This window comes from Equus caballus, chromosome 7, assembly GCF_041296265.1.
Source record: "Equus caballus isolate H_3958 breed thoroughbred chromosome 7, TB-T2T, whole genome shotgun sequence".
Classification (NCBI taxonomy): Eukaryota; Metazoa; Chordata; class Mammalia; order Perissodactyla; family Equidae; genus Equus; species Equus caballus.
The window spans coordinates 74,495,976-74,518,607 of NC_091690.1; the positions used below are offsets into that span (position 1 = coordinate 74,495,976).

The 22,632-nt window shown below is 43.1% G+C and overlaps 1 protein-coding gene across 1 annotated transcript; it reads right to left on the reverse strand.

Moving 5' to 3' along the window:
• Nucleotides 1-6,080: 6,080 nt before the first annotated feature.
• Nucleotides 6,081-7,100, reverse strand: OR55B1 (olfactory receptor family 55 subfamily B member 1). Its single transcript, XM_001496727.3, has one exon. The coding sequence runs from the start codon at nucleotides 7,098-7,100 to the stop codon at nucleotides 6,081-6,083; it is 1,020 nt and encodes a 339-aa protein (XP_001496777.1).
• Between the last annotated feature and the right edge of the window lie 15,532 nt (nucleotides 7,101-22,632).

Sequence of the window (22,632 nt, forward strand, 5' to 3'; positions counted from 1 at the left end):
TTTTTCTCCCCAAAGCCCCCCAGTACATAGTTGTATATTCTTCATTGTGGGTCCTTCTAGTTGTGGCATGTGGGATGCTGCCTCAGTGTGGTTTGATGAGCAGTGCCATGTCCACGCCCAGGATTCGAACCAACGAAACACTGGGCCGCCTGCAGCGGAGTGTGCGAACTTAACCACTCGGCCAGGGGGCCAGCCCCGCAGTAGAACTTTCAAAATTGGAGTCAATCCTCAAACCCTGCTGCTACTTTATCAACTAGGTTTATGTAATATTCAAACCTTTGTTGTCATTTCAACAGTCTTCACAGTATCTTCAACAGGAAAAAGATTCCATCTCAAGAAACCACTTCTTTGCTCATCCACGAGAAACAACTCCTCATCTGTTAAAGTTTTATCATGAGCTTGCAGCAATTCAGTCACATCTGCAGGTTCTACTTCTAATTTTAGCTCTCTTGCTATTTCTACCACATCTGCAGTTAATTTCTCCATTGAAGTCTTGAATCCTTCAAAGTCATCCAGCAGGGTTGGAATCAACTTCTTCCAAACTCCTGTTAATGTTGATATTTTTACTTCTTCCTGTAAATAATGAAAGTTCTTAATGGTATCTAGAGTGGTGAATCCTTTCTAGAAGGTTTTCCACTTACTCTGCCCTTATCCATCAGAGGAATCACTGTCTGTGGCAGCTGTAGCCTTATGAAATGTATTTCTAAAATAATAAGACTTGAAGTTTGAAATTACTTCTTGATCCATGGGCTGCAGAATGGATAGTGTGTTAGCAGGCATGAAAACAACATTAATCTTGTACATCTCCATCAGAACTCCTGGGTGACAGGGTGCATTGTCAAATAGCAGTTATATTTTGAAAGGAATCCTTTTCTCTGAGCAGTAAGTCTCGATAGTGGGCTTAAAATATTCAGTGAACCATGTTGTAAACAGATGTGCTGGCATCCAGGCTTTGTTGTTCCATTTGTAGAAGACAGGCAGAGTAAATTTAGCATAATTCTTAAGGGCCCTAGGATTTTCAGGATGGTAAATGAACATGGGCTTCAACTTAAAGTCATTGGCTGTATTAGCCCCTAACGAGAAAGGCAGCAGCCTCTCTAATGAGGCAGCCCCTAACAAGCTGCCTGTCCTTTGCAGCTTTGACAGCAGGCATTGACTTCTGCTCTCTGGCTGTGAAAGTCCTAGATGGCGTCTTCTTCCGATAGAAGGCGGTTTTGCCTACATTGAAAATCTGTTGTTTAGTGTAGCCGCCTTCATTAATTGTCTTAGCTTGATCTGGATAACGTGGTGCAGCTTCTACATCAGCATTCGCTGCTTCACTTGTACTTTTGTGAAATGGAGATGGCATCTTTCCTTAAATCTGATGAACCAACCTCTTAGCTTCAGACTTTTCTTCGGCAGCTTCCTCACCTCTCTCACTCAGGCTTCATAGGATTGACAAGAGTTAGGGCCTTGCTCCGAAATAATCTTTGGCTTAAGGGAATGTTGTGGGTGGTTTGGTCTTCTATCCAGACCACTAAAACTCTCCTATCAGCAATAAGGCCATTTTACTTTATTAATCATTTGTATGTTGACTGGAGTGGCACTTTTAATTTCCTTCAAGAACTTTTCTTTTGCATTCACTGCTTGGCTAATTGGCCGAAGAGGCCTAGCTTTCAGCCCATCTTTGCTTTCAACATGCCTTCCTCACTAAGCTTAATAATTTCTAGCTTTTGATTTAAAGTGAGAAACATGCAGCTCTTCCTTTCACTTGAACACTTAAGAGGCCATTCTAGGGTGTTTAATTGGCCTAATTTCAATATTAGTGTGTCAGGGAATAGGGACGGCTGAAGAGAGGGAAAGAAATGGGGGAAGGGCCAGTTGATGGAGCAATTAGAACACACACAACATTTATTAAGTTCACTGTCGCATACGGGCGCAGTTCATGACATTCCAATTACAGTAGTAACATCAAAGATCACTGATCACAGATCATACAAATATAATGATAATAAAAAATTTCAAATATTGCAAACATTACCATAATGTGACACACAGACACAAAGCAAGCAAATGCTCTTGGAAAATGGAGCTGATAGACTTGCTAGAGGCAGGGTTGCCACAAACCTTCAATTTGTAAGAAACACTATCTGTGACATGCAATAAAATGAGGTATGCCAGTATTTCCAGAACTGTTTCATTATCCCAAACAGAAACTCTGTATATAAAACAGGAACTCCACATTCTCTTCTCTCCTCAGTCCCTGGTAACCTCCATTCTACTTTCTGTCTCTGAATTTGCCTATTATAGCTACCTCATTTAAATGGAATCATACAATATGTGTCATTTTCTGTCTGGCTTACTTAGTATAATGTTTTCAGATTCATCCATTTAGCGTTTATCAGAATTTTATTTCTTTTTAAGGCTGAATAATATTCCATTGCATGTATATATCACATTTTATTTATCCATTCATCTGTTAATAGCCATTTGAGTTATTTCCACCTTTTGGCTATTGTGAATAATGCTGCTATGAACAGTGATGCACAAGTATCTGTTTGGATTCCTACTTTGAATTCTTTTGGGTAGGTACCTGGAATATATACTGCTAGAATATATAGTAATCTGTGTTCAACTGTGTGAGAACCTCCCAAACTTTTGTATAGCAGCTGCACCATTTTACGTTTCCACCAGCAGTGCATGACAGTTGCAATTATTCTACATCCTTGCCTGCATTTATTAATTTTTTGTATTTTTGATGGTAACCATCCTTATGGTTATGTGTCTTGGTATGGGTCTCTGAATTTATCCTACTTGGGGTTTGTTGAGCTGCTTGGATTGGTAGATTCACATGTTTCATTAAGTTTGGCAAGTTTTCAACCATTATTTCTTCAGATAATTTTTTTGCCCCTTTCTTTTCTTCCTGGGCCTCCTATAATAAATCTATTGGTCAATTTATTAGCGTCCCACAAGTCCCTTACGCTCTGTTCACTCTTCATTCCTTTTCTGCTTCTTAGACTCGATAATTTCAATTGTCCTATCTTCAAGTTCACTGATTCTTTCTTCTTCCTGCTCATATCTGATGTTGAACAGCTCCTTTAGTGAAAGTTTCATTTCAGTTATTCTTTTCAGCTCTAGAATTTCCATTTGGTTCCTTTTAATAATTTCTCTTTGTTGATGTTCTGATTTTGTTAATACATCATTTTCCTGATTTCCTTTACTTGTTTGTCCACATTTTCCTTTAGGTCTTTAAGCATACTTAAGACAGTTGTTTCAATGTATTTGTCTGGTAAATCTGATGGCTGGGCTTCCTTTGGGATGGTTTCTGTCAGTTCATCTTGTTCTTTTGAATGAGCTATATTTTCCTGGTTCTTTGTATGCCTGTGGTTTTTTTGTTGAAATATTTTGTTTGAGACTTTCTATTTTTGCAGTGAAGTCTCTTCCTTTGGTATATGTTCAGTTAACGTTTTGACAGGTTTCCTAGAGTTTCAGGAGTTCTCTCAGTCTTTGCAGATTGGCCCTGTGCTAGGGCACTCCTTCAACACTTGGCTAGGCTTGCTCTGAGCCTAGGAATCTGTGATGGTTAGTTTTATGTGTCAACTGGGTAGATCATGGTACCCAGATATTTGGTCAAACGCTAGTCTAGATAGCACTGTGAAGGTATTTTATTAGGTGAAATTAACATTTAAATCAGACTTTGAGCAAATCAGATTACTTTCCATAATGTGGCAGCCTCGTCCAATCAACTGAAGTCCTTAAGAGAAAAAAGACTGAGGTCTCCTGAGAAAGAAAGACTTCTGCCTCCAGACTGCCTTTGGACTTGAGCTCTTTTCTGAGTCTTCAGTCTGTAGGCCAACTCTGCCAATTTTCGATTTACTAGTTCCACAACTGTGTGAGCCAATTACTTAAAATCTCTCTCTCTTGATATAGATATAGATAGGGAGAGTCTCTCTCTCTATATGAGTCTATATGTATGTATATATGTGTGTACACACACACACCCCTTATTGGTTCTGTTTCTCTGGAGAATGAGAACCTTGACTAACACAGATTTTGGTACCAAAAGTGGTTCTAGAGGAATGGAATCTGAATTGGTTCTGGAGTTTCTGAAATTGGTTCTCTAATCTGATTAGATTTAAAGGCACTAATGACTATTTCCAGTAGTAAAGAGAGCACTGGTAGTCCACGGTATAATATGGCAATAGAAATATGGAAAATACCCTCATTGGATACACCTAATCAAATACTTAAAGACACAAGCTTCTGGGTAACCATGTATATGTTCTGCCTCAGGGGTCTATCAACTCTCCAGCCCCTATGTCATAACTTAGTTAATATTGATGACCTTTCTCTCTTGCAATACGTCACACTGCTCCATTATGTTGATGACATGCTGATTGGATCTAGTGAGCAGGAAGTAGCAACTACTCTAGACTAATGGTAAGACATTTGTGTGTCAGAGAGTGGGAAATAAATCTGACAAAAATTCAGGGGCCTTCTGCCTCAGTGAATTTTCTAGGGGTCCAGTGGTATGAGGTATGTTGAGATATTTCTTCTATGCTGAAGGATAAATTGTTGCATCTGGCTCCTCCTACAAGCAAAAGAGAGGCACAGCGCCTAGTGGACCACTTTGGATTTTGGGGGCAACATGGCAACAATATTCCTCATTTCGGTATGCTACTCTGGCCTATTTACCATGTGACCTGAAAAGCTGCTAGTTTTGAGTGGGGCCCAGAACAAGAGAAGGCTCTTCAACAGGTCCAGGCTGCCCTGCAAGCTGCCACTTGGGCCATATGGTCCAGCAGATCCCTGGTGGTGAAGTGTCAGTGGCAGATATGGATGCTGTTTGGAGACTTTGGCAGGCCCTTAGAATTTTGGAGCAAAGCCCTGCCATCCTCTGCTGATAACTACTCACCTTTTGAGAAACAGCTTTTGGCCTGCTAGTGGGCCTTAGTAGATACTGAATGCTTAACCATGGGCCACCAAGTTACCATGCAACCTGAGCTGCCCATCATTAACTGGATGGTGTCTAACCCACCAAACCATAAAATTGGGCATGCACAGTAACATTCCATCATCAAGTGGAAGTGGTATATACAAGATTGAGCTTAAGCAGGCCTTGAAAGCACAAGTAAGTTACTAAAGAAGAGGCCCAAATGCCCACAGTTCTCATTCCTGCTACACCTTCTCTCTCCCAGCCTGCTCCTATGGCCTCATGGAGAATTCCCTATGATCAGTTGATAGAAGAAGAGAAAACTTGGGTGGTTTACAGATGGCTCTGTGCTGTATGCAGACACCACAGCCCCTTTCTGGGACATCCCTGAAGGACACTTGTTCTATAGATGACAGAGAACTGTGGAAGTGTATTAAACAGGGGGCAACTTTTAAATAAATCACACTGGCTATCATGGGAAGAGTGGCCTGACCTATAGCTTTGGGTCAGGCTCAAGTAGCAGATCAGGACCTAGTATAGTCTTTGGATCAGACTTGGGTCTGATCCTGGTGGGCAGGACCTGACCTGTTTGGGCTAGACTGGACACCTGGGGTAGGCCTAACCTGTGTGCCTGTGTCAGATTCAGGGTATCAGCCAGGGCCTCACCTGTTTTTGCGACTACTCAGACTCTAGAACCCAACCTGTGTGTTTGGATTAGACTGGAGGCATCAAGGCTGAGCTGTATTTGGTCAGACTGGGCTTCGTGTCAAGTCTTAGGCTATATTTGGGAGAGACTGGGCCCCAGGGAAGGGCCTGACTGGCTTATTTGTTTCAGACTGTTTGTTAGGGCAGGTCATCTTCTGTATGACTTGGTCTATACAACTTGCAGTGGAGCTCCATACATCCAGATAATTGGGGGCTTTCTCAGGAGTCAGAGGGAAGATGCCAGAGAAACTAAACTAACAAGGATAAATAGGGAAAAGCAATTTTATTATTGGAGTGAAAAAAAGAGCATACTAAGTATTCAAAAAGCAATAGTTGACTAACATTGGACGTTCTGTTAAGCCCATAATTCCCTCTGGAAATTTCAGCCTGTCCCTCAGTACTGCCTGCTTGTCTCTTGTTCCCTAAGGTCACAGCCCCAACTTCCTGAGTTGATGTAGTCCTCTCACCCTGGCAGTTTCCCATCCACTCGCCTATTCTGCAGCCTCTTTGGCTTCTCCCTAGCCTCCTGGGCTGATTCATTTCCACAGAGAATCTTTTCTACGTGTTCCCGGATCTCCCTGGTCCTCACCCCGTAAATGACAGGATTCAAGGCTCCTGGGAGCAGCAGATAGATGGCACTGAGCAGGTTCTGGACATCCTGAGACACAGTCCTGGTCACTCGGAAAACAATGGAAGTGGAGAGGCCGGAGAGGTAGATGGTGAGGATGACCAGTAAGTGGGAGCCACACGTGTGCAAGGCCTTGGCTCGGGCTTTCCCAGAAGAGATCCGGAAAGCAACATAGATGATGCGGGTGTAGGAGGTCCCCAGCAGGGCTAAATCAAAGGTCACAGTGACCAGCCGCATGGCCAGCCCCAACCGATTATTGAAGGTCAAGTCTCCACAAGCTATGCTCAGCAGTGCAATGTACTCACAGGTGAAGTGTCGAATCACTGCTGTCCGGCAGAACTGAGCTCGTGAGGTTAGCACCACCAAGGGCACTGCCACTCCCAGGCTCCGTGTCAGGGCAAGAATGGCCAGCATGCCCAGCAGGCGGGAGGTCATCAGGTCAGTGTAGCGGAGTGGGTGGCAGATGGCCATGTAGCGGTCTAGGGCCATGGCAAGCAGGAGGTTGTAGTCCAGAAGGAGGGTGAAGTAAATAAAGAACATCTGGGCCAGGCAGCCAAGCAGTGATATGGGGTTAGCATAATGCACAAAGCCCTCCAGCATTTTGGGCATCACGGCTGTGGCAGCACAAATGTTGACAGCCAGGAGCAGGGCAATGAGCACATACATGGGCTGATGCAGGCTCCGCTGACCCACCACCGTGTGGATGACCAGACCATTGGCTGAGATGATGGTCACATAAAGGAAGGTAAGAGGCAGGACCAGGAGGGGCCGCCGCTCATGCAATCCAGGGAAGCCCACCTGGAAGAAATTGGTATAGGAGATGTTGAAGGTGCTGGTATTTCCATCCTCACCCATTAGCTTTGGCCCTGGGCTGGCCCCAGGAGTGGAGATCAGAGGCTGTTAGAACAAAATAGTCAGTGGGAGAAAGCCTATTTCTATTTTAGGGCCCGAGGATTTTGGGATGAAGATTGACCACTTCCCATGTGTATGTCTACTCCTTTGGGGGCACAAATAGGTATTATGGATGGAAGATCCAAGATGGCGCCGTGAGTAGTCCTCTTTGTCTCTCGCCCTTCGAGTCTACAATTATTTGGACACTTATCGCTTGACAAAGGATATCCAGACAGCATCTCAGGACGTCTGAGACACCCACGCGACTATACATCGGAAGGCGGACGGACTTTCCTCCGGGAGGATGTGGAAATAGGTGAAAACTCTCCGACCCTGACGGGCAGCCTAGTACCCGCAAGCGGCTTTCTTCCAACGGACGCCCCCAGAGGATCCACACACATCTAGGGCAGGAGCGAGAACACAACAGAGGAGCGACGGTGGAAACAGGTGACCAGAACCCTACTTAAACCCCCCGCAATTACTCCTAAACGCAGAGGGACCTTTGGAGTTGCACACCTGAGCCCGCGGGGAGAGTCTCTCCCCGCCATTGGCGGGGAGACCCAGCCTAGTGCTTGGGGCGCCCGGAGGGTCCCAGAGAGAGACACGGAGGGCACGGAGGTCTCCCAGCTGCCGTTGCCCGCCCCGTGGGACTAGGGATTGCCGGAGATATCGGAGAGGACCGGGGCGGGGGAGCTTTCAAAGGCCGGTTCGGCGACCCGGAGGGGAAGCGCCGGAGCTCCGCCCGGCAGCAGACAAAACTCTCTGTCTGCCGTTAGCAGAGGGGCCACGCTGAGCATTCAGAGCTCCCGGCAGAGGCCCCGAGAGAAGCCCAGAGGGCGGGGCGACCCCCAGCTGCCGTTGCCCGCCCCTTGGGACTAGGGATTGCCGGAGATCTCGGAGAGGACCGGGGCTGGGGGAACTTTCAAAGGCCGGTTCGGCGACCCGGAGGGGAAGCGCTGGAGCTCCGCCCGGGCAGCAGACAAAACTCTCTGTGTGCCGTTAGCAGAGGGGCCACGCTGAGCATTCACGGCTCCGGGAGAGGCCCGGAGAGAATCCCAGAGGGCGGGGCGACCCCCAGCTGCCGTTGCCCACCCGGTGAGGCTAGGGATTGCCGGAGATCTCGGAGAGGACTGGGGCTGGAGAGAGTTCCAGAGACCCAGCTTAATAGCCTAGGGGGAAACCCTACAGGCTCACAGAAGCCTTAGGGAAAGCCTCTGCACAGCACCAGTAGAAGGCACCCAGCCGCCAGCCACAAGGCTGGAAGACCCCAGGGCAAAAGCAGCATAGCTAGGTGTACTAACCACAGACTGTAGAAGATGCCAATAGCTCTCCTGCGACCCATAGAGGACAAGTGAGATCTGGTGGGTGCCGACAGCAACGGAGCGACAAATATAAGTGATCCCACCCCTGGCCGCTGGAAAAGCCCATAACACTGTTGCAGACCCCAAGGAGAGAGCGCATCTAGGTGGGCAACAACAGTAGGCACCTGCAGCCTGAAGCCCCCCGTGACGGCCCCCACGGCAGAGGAGGGAATCCAAAGGGCCACTGTGGCTACGAAGAGGGGCCCAGGCCCAGTTAGCAACTACGGACAGGGTTCCTGGTTGGTGAAGTATAAACAGCTGCTCCCCCCACCGCAGCAGCTGAAACAAGTGAAAGGAGCAACTAAACTCTATCTCCATGTGGAGGCACAAATCAACATCATCAAGCAATATGAAAAAATACATTAAATCTCCAGAACAGAAAGAAAGTAACAAATACACAGAAAACAATCCCAAAGAAAATGAGATATATAACCTAAATGATGATGACTTCAAAACAGCCATCATTAAAATACTCACTGAGTTAAGAGAGAATTCTGACCGACAACTCAACGAGTTCAGGAGCTATGTCACAAAAGAGTTTGATACGATAAAGAAGAACCAAACAGAAATATTGGAAATGAAGAACACAATAGAGGAGATTAAGAAAAATCTAGATGCTCTGAACAGTAGGGCCGATAATATGGAGGAAAGAATTAGCAATTTGGAAGATGGCAATATAGAATTGTTGCAGGCAGAGGAGGAGAGAGAAGCAAGACTTAAAAGAAATGAAGAAACTCTCCGAGAATTATCAGACACAATTAGGAGATGCAATGTAAGGATTATAGGTATACCAGAGGGAGAAGAGAAGGAGAAAGGGGCAGAAAACCTATTCAAAGAAATAATGGCTGAGAACTTCCCAAATCTGGTGAGGGAGATGGATCTTCAGGTGACAGAAGCCAATAGATCTCCAAACTTTATCAATGCAAGAAGACCAACTCCACGGCATATAGTAGTGAAGCTAGCAAAAGTCAACGACAAGGAGAAAATATTAAGGACAGCCAGGCAAAAGAAACTAACCTACAAAGGAACCCCCATCAGGCTATCAGCAGATTTCTCAGCAGAAACTTTACAGGCTAGAAGAGAGTGGAATGATATATTCAAAAATCTGAAGGACAAAAACCTACAGCCGAGAATTCTCTACCCAGCGAAAATATCCTTCAAATACGATGGAGAAATAAAAACTTTCCCAGATAAACAAAAATTAAGGGAGTTCATTGCCACAAAACCTCCTCTTCAGGAAATCCTCAGGAAAACCCTCATTCCTGAAAAATCCAAAAAAGGAAAGGGGCTACAAAACCAAGAGCAGAGGAGATAAGTAGAAGGACAACAACAGAGAGTAGCAGCTCTACATCAGAACAGATTAAACCATGGGACGAGAAACAAAGGAAACTGAAGAAAACCGGAAAACAAGACACAAAATGGTAGTGGTAGGCCCCCACGTCTCAATAATCATTCTAAATGTAAATGGATTGAACTCCCCAATCAAAAGACACAGAGTGGCAGGATGGATCAAAGAACAAGATCCAACAATATGCTGCCTCCAGGAAACACACCTCAGCCCCAAAGACAAACACAGACTCAGAGTGAAGGGATGGAGAACAATACTCCAAGCTAATAATGAACAAAAGAAAGCAGGTGTCGCTATACTAATATCAGACAAGGTAGATTTCAAAGCAAAACAGATAAAGAAAGACAAAGAGGGACAGTATATAATGATAAAAGGGACTCTCCACCAAGAAGACACAACACTTATAAATATATACGCACCCAACACAGGAGCACCAAAATTTGTAAAGCAACTCTTAATAGAACTAAAAGAAGACATCAACAACAATACAATAATAGTAGGGGACCTCAACACACCATTAACACCAATGGACAGAACATCCAGACAGAAAATCAACAAGGAAATAATAGAATTAAATGAAAAATTAGACCAGATGGACTTAATAGATATATATAGAACACTTCATCCAAAAACAGCAGGTTACACATTCTTCTCAAGTGCACATGGAACATTCTCAAGGATTGACCATATTTTGGGAACCAAAGCAAACATCAATAAATACAAGAGAGTTGAAATAATATCAAGCATCTTTTCTGATCATAACGCTATTAAACTAGAAATCAACTACAAGAAAAAAGCAGAGAAAGGTGCAAAAATGTGGAGACTAAACAACACGCTTCTCAACAAACAATGGATCATTGAAGAAATTAAAGAAGAAATCAAATATTATCTGGAGACAAATGAAAATGAGAACACGACATACCAAATCATTTGGGATGCAGCAAAAGCAGTCCTAAGAGGGAAATTCATCGCAATACAGGCTCACCTCACTAAACAAGAAAAAGCTCACGTAAGCAACCTCAAACGACACCTAACAGAACTAGAAAAAGAAGAACAAACAAGGCCCAGAGTCAGTAGAAGGAGGGAAATAATAAAAATAAGAGCAGAAATAAACGATATTGAAACAAAAAAGACAATAGAAAGGATCAATGAAACAAAGAGTTGGTTCTTCGAAAGAATTAACAAAATTGACAAACCCCTAGCCAGACTCACCAAGAAAAGAAGAGAGAAATCGCAAATTAATAAAATTAGGAATGACAGAGGAGAAATCACAACAGATACCAATGAAATACAAGAGATCATAAGAGAATACTATGAAAAACTATACGCCAACAAATTGAACAACCTGGAAGAAATGGACAAATTCCTAGACTCCTACAATCTCCCCAAACTGAATAAGGAAGAAATGGAGAATCTGAATAGACCAATCACAAGTAAGGAAATAGAAACGGTAATCAAAAACCTCCCCAAAAACAAGAGTCCAGGACCAGACGGCTTCTCTGGAGAATTCTACCAAACATTCAAAGAAGACTTAATACCTATTCTCCTCAAACTGTTCCAGAAAATTGAGAAAGATGGAGAACTCCCTAACACATTCTATGAAGCCAACATCACTCTGATCCCCAAACCTGACAAGGACAACACAAAGAAGGAGAACTACAGGCCAATATCACTGATGAACATAGATGCAAAAATCCTCAACAAAATTTTGGCAAACCGATTACAGCAATACATCAAAAAGTTTATACACCATGATCAAGTGGGATTTATACCAGGGACACAGGGATGGTTCAACATCCGCAAGTCAATCAACGTGATACACTACATCAACAAAATGAAAACCAAAAACCACATGATCATCTCAATAGATGCAGAGAAAGCATTTGACAAGATCCAACACCCATTTATGATAAAAACCCTCAGTAAAATGGGTATAGAAGGAAAGTACCTCAACATAATAAAGGCCATATATGATAGACCCACAGCCAACATCATACTCAATGGACAAAAGCTGAAAGCCATCCCTCTGAGGACAGGAACAAGACAAGGGTGCCCACTTTCACCACTCCTATTCAACATAGTTCTGGAGGTGCTGGCCAGAGCAATTCGGCAGGAAAAAGAAATAAAAGGAATCCAAATAGGTAACGAAGAAGTAAAACTCTCGTTGTTTGCAGACGACATGATCTTATACATAGAAAACCCCAAAGAATCCACAGAAAAACTATTAGAAATAATCAACAACTACAGCAAAGTAGCAGGGTATAAAATTAACGTGCATAAATCAGTAGCATTTCTATACACTAACAATAAACTAACAGAAAAAGAACTCAAGAACTCTATCCCATTCACAATCGCAACGAAAAGAATAAAATACCTTGGGATAAACTTAACCAAGGAAGTGAAGGATCTATACAATGAAAACTACAAGACTTTCTTGAAAGAAATAGGCGATGACATAAAGAGATGGAAAAACATTCCTTGCACATGGATTGGAAGAATAAACATAGTTAAAATGTCCATACTACCTAAAGCAATATACAGATTCAATGCTATCCCAATCAGAATCCCAAGAACATTCTTCACAGAAATTGAACAAACAATCCTAAAATTCATATGGGGCAACAAAAGACCGCGAATTGCTAAAGCAATCCTGAGCAAGAAAAACAAAGCCGGCGGAATCACAATCCCCGATTTCAAAACATACTACAAAGCTACAGTGATCAAAACAGCATGGTACTGGTACAAAAACAGGTCCACACATCAATGGAACAGAATTGAAAGCCCAGAGATAAAACCACACATCTATGGACAGCTAATCTTCGACAAAGGAGCAGAGGGCCTACAATGGAGAAAAGAAAGTCTCTTCAACAAATGGTGCTGGGAAAACTGGACAGCCACATGCAAAAGATTGAAAATTGACCATTCTTTTTCACCACACACCAAAATAAACTCAAAATGGATCAAAGACCTAAAGATTAGGCCTGAGACAATAAGCCTTTTGGAAGAGAATATAGGCAGTACACTCTTTGACATCAGTTTCAAAAGAATCTTTTCGGACACTGTAACTCCTCAGTTGAGGGAAACAATAGAAAGAATAAACAAATGGGACTTCATCAGACTAAAGAGCTTCTTCAAGGCAAGGGAAAACAGGATTGAAACAAAAAAACAGCTCACTAATTGGGAAAAAATATTTACAAGCCACTTATCCGACAAAGGGTTAATCTCCATAATATACAAAGAACTCACACTGCTTAACAACAAAAAAACAACCAACCCGATCAAAAAATGGGCAGAGGACATGAACAGACATTTCTCAAAAGAAGATAGGAATATGGCCAATAGACACATGAAAAGATGTTCATCATCGCTAATCATCAGGGAAATGCAAATCAAAACTACACTAAGATATCACCTTACCCCCGTTAGATTGGCAAAAACATCCAAAACCAAGAACGACAAATGTTGGAGAGGTTGTGGAGAAAGAGGAACCCTCATGCACTGTTGGTGGGAATGCAAACTGGTACAGCCACTATGGAAAACAGTATGGAGATTTCTCAAAAAGTTAAAAATAGAAATACCCTATGACCCAGCCATCCCATTACTGGGTATCTATCCTAAGAACCTGATATCAGATATCTCAAGAGTCCGTTGCACCCCTATGTTCATCGCAGCATTATTTACAATAGCCAAGACGTGGAACCAGCCTACATGCCCAGAAACTGATGATTGGATAAAGAAGATGTGGTATATATACACAATGGAATACTACTCAGCCATAAAAAAAGACGAAATTGGCCCATTCACAACAATGTGGATGGACCTCGAGGGCATTATGTTAAGCGAAATAAGTCAGTCAGAGAAAGACGAACTCTATATGACTCCACTCATAGGTGGAAATTAGTATATTGAGAAGGAGATCTGATCGGTGGTTACCAGGGAAAAGGGGGGGTGGGGGGAGGGTACGGAGGGGGAAGTGGTGTACCCACAACATGACTAACAAAAATGTACAACTGAAATCTCACAAGGTTGTAATCTATCATAACATTAATAAAAAATAAATAAATAAATAAAATCTTAAAAAAAAAAAAAAACAAAAAAAAAACAAATAGGTATTATGCCGGGTGTTATGGGAGCTGCTAGATGAACAAGACATTCCTTGTCCTCAGAGAGCTCTTGGCCTATGTGTGTGAAATGTAAACTTATAAGATACTTGTTTATCTGTGATGTTGCAGGTATTTGATTGCTGAGCAAAAGATTAGGAGGGAAGTAAGTGTGGTATATGAGGGGAAAAAAGAGCGACGGGACAGAAGTGATCGAAAGGATGAAGACCTTTGATTAGGGGGACAAGAAAGTGTACGAGGAATCTTTGGTTCAAGCAGCCTGGGAAGGACTAGGTGAGGATTATCGGGGAGAGAGGAACCAGCCAGGAATGATGGACTCACTTTTGTGCCTAGGGCACACGGTGGCAAGGACAGAGGAAAGCTGCTGGGGAGACCTCTGGTCTTCCTGGACCACAAACAACAGGCGGCAGAGACTTTTCCCTTCCTAAGCCACTGTAGACAGGCTTGGGGCCTCCTGCCTGGCCTTGTCCTCAGTGTCATGGATGATGACCCTGCTTTCCTTTCAGAATGTGAGTTCCAAGAGAGCAGGGGTAAGAGCCCACTTCTGGTATGTTCCTGGAGCTCCAAGCACAGAGCCACTATAGGCACACAGGAGGTACTCCAACACTGCCTGCTGAGTAGGCAAATGAGGAATAGGAAGAAGATGGAGGAATCTAAACATTTAGTTGAGCTCTGAGAGCAGTGATTTCAAAGCTTTGGCCAGGTTTTTGTATCATTAATAATCAGTAATGGGCCCACATCTTATCCAGATTCTTAGGGAGCACAATTCGTTGGTGGTGGGTGTGATGATGAGAGGAACTAACACTGATATACATAAAAACAACTAACACCTAGTGGACATTTACTGTATGTCAGGCAGTGTTCTAAATGCTTTCATGTATTAACTTTTAAAAATCTTCTTCATCAGTAAATGATGAAGAAAGTGAGGCGCAGAGAGGCTAAGTCTAGTTCAAGGTCACACAGCTAGTAAATAGCAGAGCTCAATTGAACCCAGGCAGTCAGACTCCAGAGTGCATTCTCTTAACAACTTCAGGATGACCAACGTGTCCCGGTTTGCCCAAGACTTTCCTGGTGTTAGCACTGAACGTCAGGGGTCCTAGGAAACCTTTCAGGCAAACCAGGCAGATGATCACATTACTGTTACTACCAGCTACAGTGAAGATTAGAGAAGTCTTATAGATTGTGGAGCAGCTAGGAAATGTTCTTCCTTCTTATAGATTTAGATGTATTGTCTCTAAAAATCAAGGTTTATGTGGATGTTACTGTAGCCCCCCTCTGAATACTTAGAAGAATAAAAAAGGACGTCTGCAAATTCACAGGGAGACCTCAAAAGAAAGTGGATTTGGAATTCCAAAGCCCACCCTGGAATGTGTTTCTGGAAATCTTATAGCATTATTTTAGACAGAATAACACAGACTTTAGGAAAGGTACTGTTATTGTGCTTGGGCGAGGGCCAGACAACCCTTGTGGAGAGGTGGTAAAAATCGAGGTCTGTTGAAGACTTTCATGGAGGAGAGTGGAATTGAGAAGCTGAGGGTGAGTGAGGTGAGAGGTGGTCCATGATAGAATAACAGGGCAAGGAGGAAAATGCAACCTGGAGGAGCAGTGGCCAAGAAGATGTTTAGGGATCTTCATTCCTCCTTCCCAAATGCCAAAGGGTGGCCATCTTTAAGACAGAGAAAAAGCTGTCATGGGCTGCCCATGAACCTCTGAACTTGGACAAACTTGGTCTGTCTCTGCCATGTGAACTGTAATTTGCTCTTCTGTTTTGTATTTTAGGATTATTCAGATAAATTCCTTAAGGAGCTTCTTTGACACTGGGACCCAAAGCAGTAAATAAAGGAAATGTAAATAACAATTCTCTCAAGGAAGGGCAGAAGGGATGAAAAAGACTGTGAGAGATGAGATCAGGTAACTGGCTAGCGAAGGTCTTGAGAGAGATGGAGACACGTTTCTAGAGTCAAGTCAATCAGATTTAAGAGCCAGTTAGAAGTGGAGAGAGACAGAGAAATCAGCAATAATGTTCCAAGGGTTTTTCGGTTTGTTTTTTTAACTATGATGACTGCATGGGAGCTACTAAAGCCTGAGAAAGGAGGAACAGGGTTGGGGGGCTAGGAGGTATAGTTAATGAATTGCATTTGGATGTTGTAAGGACTCACAAATGAAGAGACTTCCAGTCAGCAACTAGAAATAAGGGCGGAGAGCTCAGAGGAAGGATTAAGGCTGGAGATGAAAATGTGGGGATTATAATGTTGTAGAGGGCGTGCGATAGATAGAATGCTAAGGGGCAGACAGAATAACAGACGTCAGTGAAGGAGACTCAGAAAAAGAGGGAAGAGAGAGTGGGAACAGGAGCAAGCGGAGTTGTGGAGACCAGAGGAGAGGTTTGGTTGCTCTGGAGGCTTCACAGTAAAGGAATTTACAGACTTAAAGGAATTTACAGACCTAGGAGAGGCAAAAGACCAACGCAGTTAAATCACCTATAAGGCTTAATGTTCTAGTAGCAGAGGAGTGGGACAGTTAGGAGAGCCAAGATGAAGATGCCAGACATCCTGTGCTCTCTGCAGAAAGAGGCACCCCTCCTCTGCTGTCACAGTCGGAACCACGGATAAGAGCTCCTTTGCTTTCCGCCTGTCCCCACAAACTGGCTACTGCGCTCATCTTTCTTTCTTCCTTCAGTTCCCAGTGGAAGAGATGTCTCTTCTCTCTTCTGCCCTCAGGATATCTTCTGCTTCTCCACCCTTTCCTCTCAGCATATGAAAAAGTTCAAGTCTCTGTCATTAGAGAAAATAAACTCTTCCTTGACTTCATATAGCCCTCTAGCTTCCAATCTTTCTCCTCACCTTTAAAATCAAGTCCCTGGGGGCCGGCCCAGTGGCGCAGTGGTTAAGTGCACACGTTCTGCTTCAGCGGCCCGGGCTTCACCGGTTCGGATCCCAGGTGCAGACATGGCACTGCTTGGCAAGCCATGCTGTGGCAGGTGTCCCACATATAAAGTAGAGGAAGATGGGCATAGGTGTTAGCTCAGGGCCAGTTTTCCTCAGCAAAAAGAGGAGGATTGGCAGCAGATGTTAGCTCAGGGCTAATCTTCCTCAAAAAAAAAAAAAAAAAAAAGTGAACGTATTTCATAAAAAAAAAAAAAGGGGCTGGCCCCGTGGCCCAGTGGTTAAGTTCTCGCGCTCCGCTGCAGGTGACCCAGTGTTTCCTTGGTTTGAAGCCTGGGCGCAGACATGGCACTGCTCATCAAACCACGCTGAGGCAGCATCCCACATGGCACAACTAGAAGGACCCACAATGAAGAAGATACAACTATGTACCGGGGGGCTTTGGGGAGAAAAAGGAAAAAATAAAATCTTTAAAAAAACAAAAAAAACCAAAACCAAGTCCCCGGGCATCTCTTTACCGTGGAATAATCGCTGTCTTGCTGATCTATCTTCCTGCTGGATAGAAAGCATTGCTAGTGGGGGACCGTGTCTTATTCATCTCTGTCCCAGCAACCGGCACAGAGCCCACTGCAGAATATGTGCTCAGTTAAGTGTTGTGTTGAAGGAATAAATGAATGCACAAAGGGATTTTAACAAACATTCTCATTTGCAACTTAGAGCACCCTTTGAGGTTGAATGAATGAATGAAAAACTAAACCCATCAAGGCCCAGAGATTCCAAGTAATTTACTTAGTTTGACCTTGCAAGAAGAGCCAGGCCTCAAATTTAGGTCTTCTAGGACTCTTGCATCGACACCACAGCTTTCCCCCGCCCACCGGACATGAGAGGCAGCATTGGACAGACCCCAAGCATTCTTATCTCAGCAACAGTATGAAGAGTTTAGCATTCATTGAGTACTTAATACATGCCAGGCATGATTCCAAGGGGCTTTCCCATAGAGCATCTCTTTAATACTCACAGCAACCCTAAGAGGAACTCTGTTACTAGCCCAGTTTATAGATGAGGACGCTGAGGTTTAGGAATTTAACTAATTTTCTTAAACTATCCTGAGTATTAAATGATAGAGCTGGGATATGAACTTACGTTCGTCAATGGTAAAAGGTAGAGTTCAGTTCCAATCTCAGGTTTACCTGCCTCCAAATCCCCTATAAATCTTTTTTCTTCTTGCCCCCAACCTCACCGTGGCAGCCTGTAGTGGTCTCTTGTCAGGGAGCAGCCTGCTGTGGCTTTGGTTTTACCTCTGAAAAGTTAAGGCCTGAGGTCAGTGCCCAGCTCCAAGGCACTGATCTATGAGACCGAGGGAGGGGATGGATAAGTAGACCTGTGGCTCCCGGGAGGAGCCTTAGGAGATTCCCAGCGGGTAGTCACTCCCATGGACTCAAAGGAGGAAACAATGAGAAACCCAGAAGAACTTCGGGAGGACCCCAAGGAGAGAGGCTGTGTGGTGGTGGCAGTGTAGTAATGTTTTCACTTCTATGGCTCTTGGTATCTCTCATAGAGCAGTTACATCTGCTGAGGGATTCCCTCATTTTACAGGTGAGCCATTAGAGGCTCAGAGAGAGCAAGTCAGGGTTCAGGTCAGGCTCCATCCTAGAGGCACTAACAGGCAGAAGCTGGTATTACTGACTGGGAAGACCTGGGTCTCAGCTAAGGGGAAAGGTCTCCTGAAATTTGGGGGTTACATGGGCACTCAGGAGTCACCCAAAGGCAGAAAAGGGTGACAATCGGAAAGCCCAGTTGTCCAGACAGGGGCATGTGTGAGTGTGTGTGTGCGCGTGCGCACACATGTGCATGAATCCCTACGCACGTATGTGCACACTGAGATTGGTGAGGTATTTACTTCCCCCGTCTGGGTGGCTCAGAATCTTGGGCAGGAGGTGACTTCAGTGTGGACTCTGTGTGAAGAGCTGAGACCCACAGAGGCAGAGGCTGGCTCCCTCAGGGAGGCGTGGCCAGTTTGTCCTCTGGAATTTGCTCCTTTCCTGTTTTTCTGCCTTCTTTGGATTGAATATTTTTTATGATTCCATTTTCTCTTCTTTGTTGGCTTATTAGCTGTGCCTCCTAGTTGTGTCATTTTAGTGGTTGCTTTAGGATTTATAGTGCACATCTTTAACTTACCACAGTCTGCTTTTAAGTGATATTATGCCACTTCAGAGCGTAGTATGAGATCCTCACAACAGGATTCTTCCGTTTCCCCTCTCCCAGAGTTTGTGTGATTGTTCTCCTGTGTTTTATTTCCACATAAATTATAAACCCCACAACACATTGTATATATTTTTGGCTTTATACAGTCCATTATATCCTAAAGAGATTTAGAAAAATAAGAAAAAACTCAAGATTATGTTTGTAAAATTCATTCATATTATGTGTGACTGCAGTTTATTTTATCATTGGTAGCATTCCAATGTATGAATGTACCATAATCTATTTACACATTTTATCGCTAAGGGACATTTATCCTGTTTCTGGTTTTTCACAATTAGAAACAATGCAACTGTGAATATTCTTGTACACGTATTTTTTTTTTTTTTGAGGAAGATTAGCCCTGAGCTAACTACTGCCAATCCTCCTCTTTTTGCTGAGGAAGACTTGCCCTCAGCTAACATCCGTGCCCATCTTCCTCTACTTTATATGTGGGACGCCTACCACAGCATGGTGTGCCAAGCGGTGCCATGTCTGCACCCGGGATCCGAACCGGCGAACCCCGGGCCGCTGAGAAGTGGAATGTGTGCACTTAACTGCTGCGCCACTGGGCCAGCCCCCTTGTACATGTATTTTGATGCCCATGTGCCTGGGGAGATTTGTGGGGTCTAGAGTATGCATATCTTGAATTTTTCTAGATAATGGCAAATTGTCTTCCAAAGTGGTTGCACCAATCTACAACTTCACTAGTAGTTTACGAGAGTTTTCATTGTCATCTGCTGGGAAATTGTTGTAATACATATGCAAATCTATATACATATACAAATCTATATAGACATATATCTATGTCTATAAGATAGATGTTGTGAAGTTGTACAGTGCACAACCTGATCATCTGTATGTGAGAGGCTGGAGGTTGAACCTTTGCATATGCTTGTTTTTTGAAGTGACTGCCCAAGTCTTTTGTCTATTTCACTATTAAGTTGTCTTTTTTCTTATTGATTTGTAGTTGTTCTTTATATATTCTGGATACTAGTTCTTTGTTGGTTAAATTTATTGCAAATATCTTTCTCAAATCTGTGGCTTGCCTTTTCACTCTGTTTTGGTGTCTTTTGATTGAAACTGTGTCTAGCCTATAGGGTACCTTTGTATAAATTATAAAAAGGCTCCCTCTCTGATGCCTTTGCAAGTGTAGTGTGGGATGAATTTTATCTTCAGCTTGCTTTTGTCAGATGCCTTTGTACAGGTTACTATATCATCCTCTACATAAAAGTGGCAGCTGTGCTTTTGATTGCCAGGTGTTCTGAATTTTAATATAGTCCAATTTATCAGTTTTTCCTTCATGTAGTCAAATATATATCATTTTTTCTTTCCTTTATAAAAACGTTAGTACTTTTTGTGTCCTATTTAAAAAGACTCTCATTACCCCAATGTCATGATGAAATATTCCTTTGGGGTCCGGTCCTGTGGCATAGTGGTTAAGTTCACGCGCTCTGCTTCGGCAGCCTGGGGTTCACACGTTCAGATCCTTGGCATGGACCTAGCACTGCTCATTAAATGTTAAATCATAAAATGTGGGAAGATGGACACAGGTGTTAGCTCAAGGCCAGTCTTCCTCACACACACACACACAAAAGGAGATATATTCCTTTGTTATTTTGTAAAAATTTTGTGGTTTGGACTTTAACATTTAGGTGTACCTTTCTTTAATATTTCCGACAAATAGTTACCACATGTACTGCATACCATGTGTTACATCCTGCGCACGGCCTCTTCTGAGGTGTGACGACACAGAGCCCCACCAGGTTCAGCAAGGCCCTCCGGGTCAGTGCAGCACAGTCGCCGTGTCTTGGCTCTGATGTTCGCTGCTCAGGTTTCTCCGTGACTTTGTGATTTTTCACTGAGGATATTGGGGGGAAGGTGGGGTCACACTAGACAGTATGCACACTTTCTCCATGTCCTGGGTTATCCTCCCCTGTTTCTCATCCTCCTTCTCTCTAGGAACTGAACATTTCCCCCATTTTCCACAGAGAACAGTTCCACCATTCTTAAAATTCTTTTTGACTTTTAATTTTGAAATAATTTCAGAGAAAAAATGTTGCCACAACAGTACAAAAAATTCCTGTATACCCTTCACCCAGTCACCAGTGTTAGCATCTTACAATCATCAGAACCAGGAAATTAATATTGACACAATATTATCTAATTTACAGACAACATCTAAATTCTGACAGATGTCTCACTAATGTCCCTTTTCTCACCCAGGATCCAACTCAGTGTTACACCTTTGCCTCTGGTTCTCACGTCTCATAGTCTCCTTTAATCTGGGACAGTTCTTCAGTTTTCCTTGTCTTTCACGATCTTAAACACTCTTGAAGAGCGCCGGCCAGCTGTTTTGTAGAGCCCCCTCATTTTGAGTCTCTTGGGCATTTCCTCTTGACTCAAGCCAGGTTATGCATTTTTTTTGCAAGAATACCACAGAAGTGAGATTGTGCGTCATTTCAGAAGACACGTGATACCACTTTGTGCCATTGCTGGTGATGTCAACATCGATCGCTTGCTTAAGACGCTGCCAGGTTTCTCCAGTGTAAAGTTATTATGTTTCCCTTGGTGATTAATAAGTACCTTGCTAGGGAATACTTTGAGATTATATATATATTTCATATATCTATATATCTATATCTTTTTTCTCATCATACATTTCCCCACTAAATTTAGCATACATTAAGCATTCTTGGTTGGAACATTTATCACCGTGATGTTTGCCATCAGGTGATTTTCTGTTTCTGTTATTACTTCTGCATTTATTAATTGGAACTATACTGTAAGGAAGAGTTTTCCCTTCTCTCCCATTTGTTTTCTTTCTTTAAGTCAGTACAGACTTATGGATTCATATTCTAAAGGCTATCATCCATTACTATCATCACTTATTTTCTTGCTCAAATTGTCCCTGATTTGGCTATTAGAACCCCCTTCAAATTGGTCCCTCTATCCTTTAGACAGGTCCTCATCATTTTTTGAGCACTTCCATACTTTCTGACTCCATAAGATAATCTGGAATCATCTCGTATTTTCCATACCAAGCTCTGAAATCAGCCATTTCTCCAAGCATCCCTGACTCCTTTTATTGGAGAGTGGTATTTATTGGAATGGGTACTAACCCCTTGCTGTTAACACTTTCTATCTTCAAGTACTTGTCAATGTATTTTCTCTAACAAACAATGACTTTCCTATTAAAAGAATAATGTTTTCTCACTACCTTACTCTCACATCTTTAAAATACAATTTCTACTCTTATAGAACTCATCATGAAGCAGTCAAAAAGATCTTTATTGAAATATGGATCAAAGGTACAAATTTACAGTTATAAACTAAATAAGCCTTGGAGATGTCATGTATAGCATGGTGACTGTAGGTAATAATACTGTATCGGATATTTGAAAGTCGCTGAGAGAGCAGATCTTAAAAGTTCTCATCACAAGAAAAAAATTTGTGACTATGTGTGGTGACGGACGTTAACTAGACTTATTGTGGTGATCATTTCACAGTATACACATATACTAAATCGTGTTGTACACC

Coding starts and splice junctions, on each gene's coding strand:
- OR55B1 (XM_001496727.3), bottom strand. CDS start 7,100: ATGGGTGAGGATGGAAATACCAGCACCTTCAACATCTCCTATACCAAT.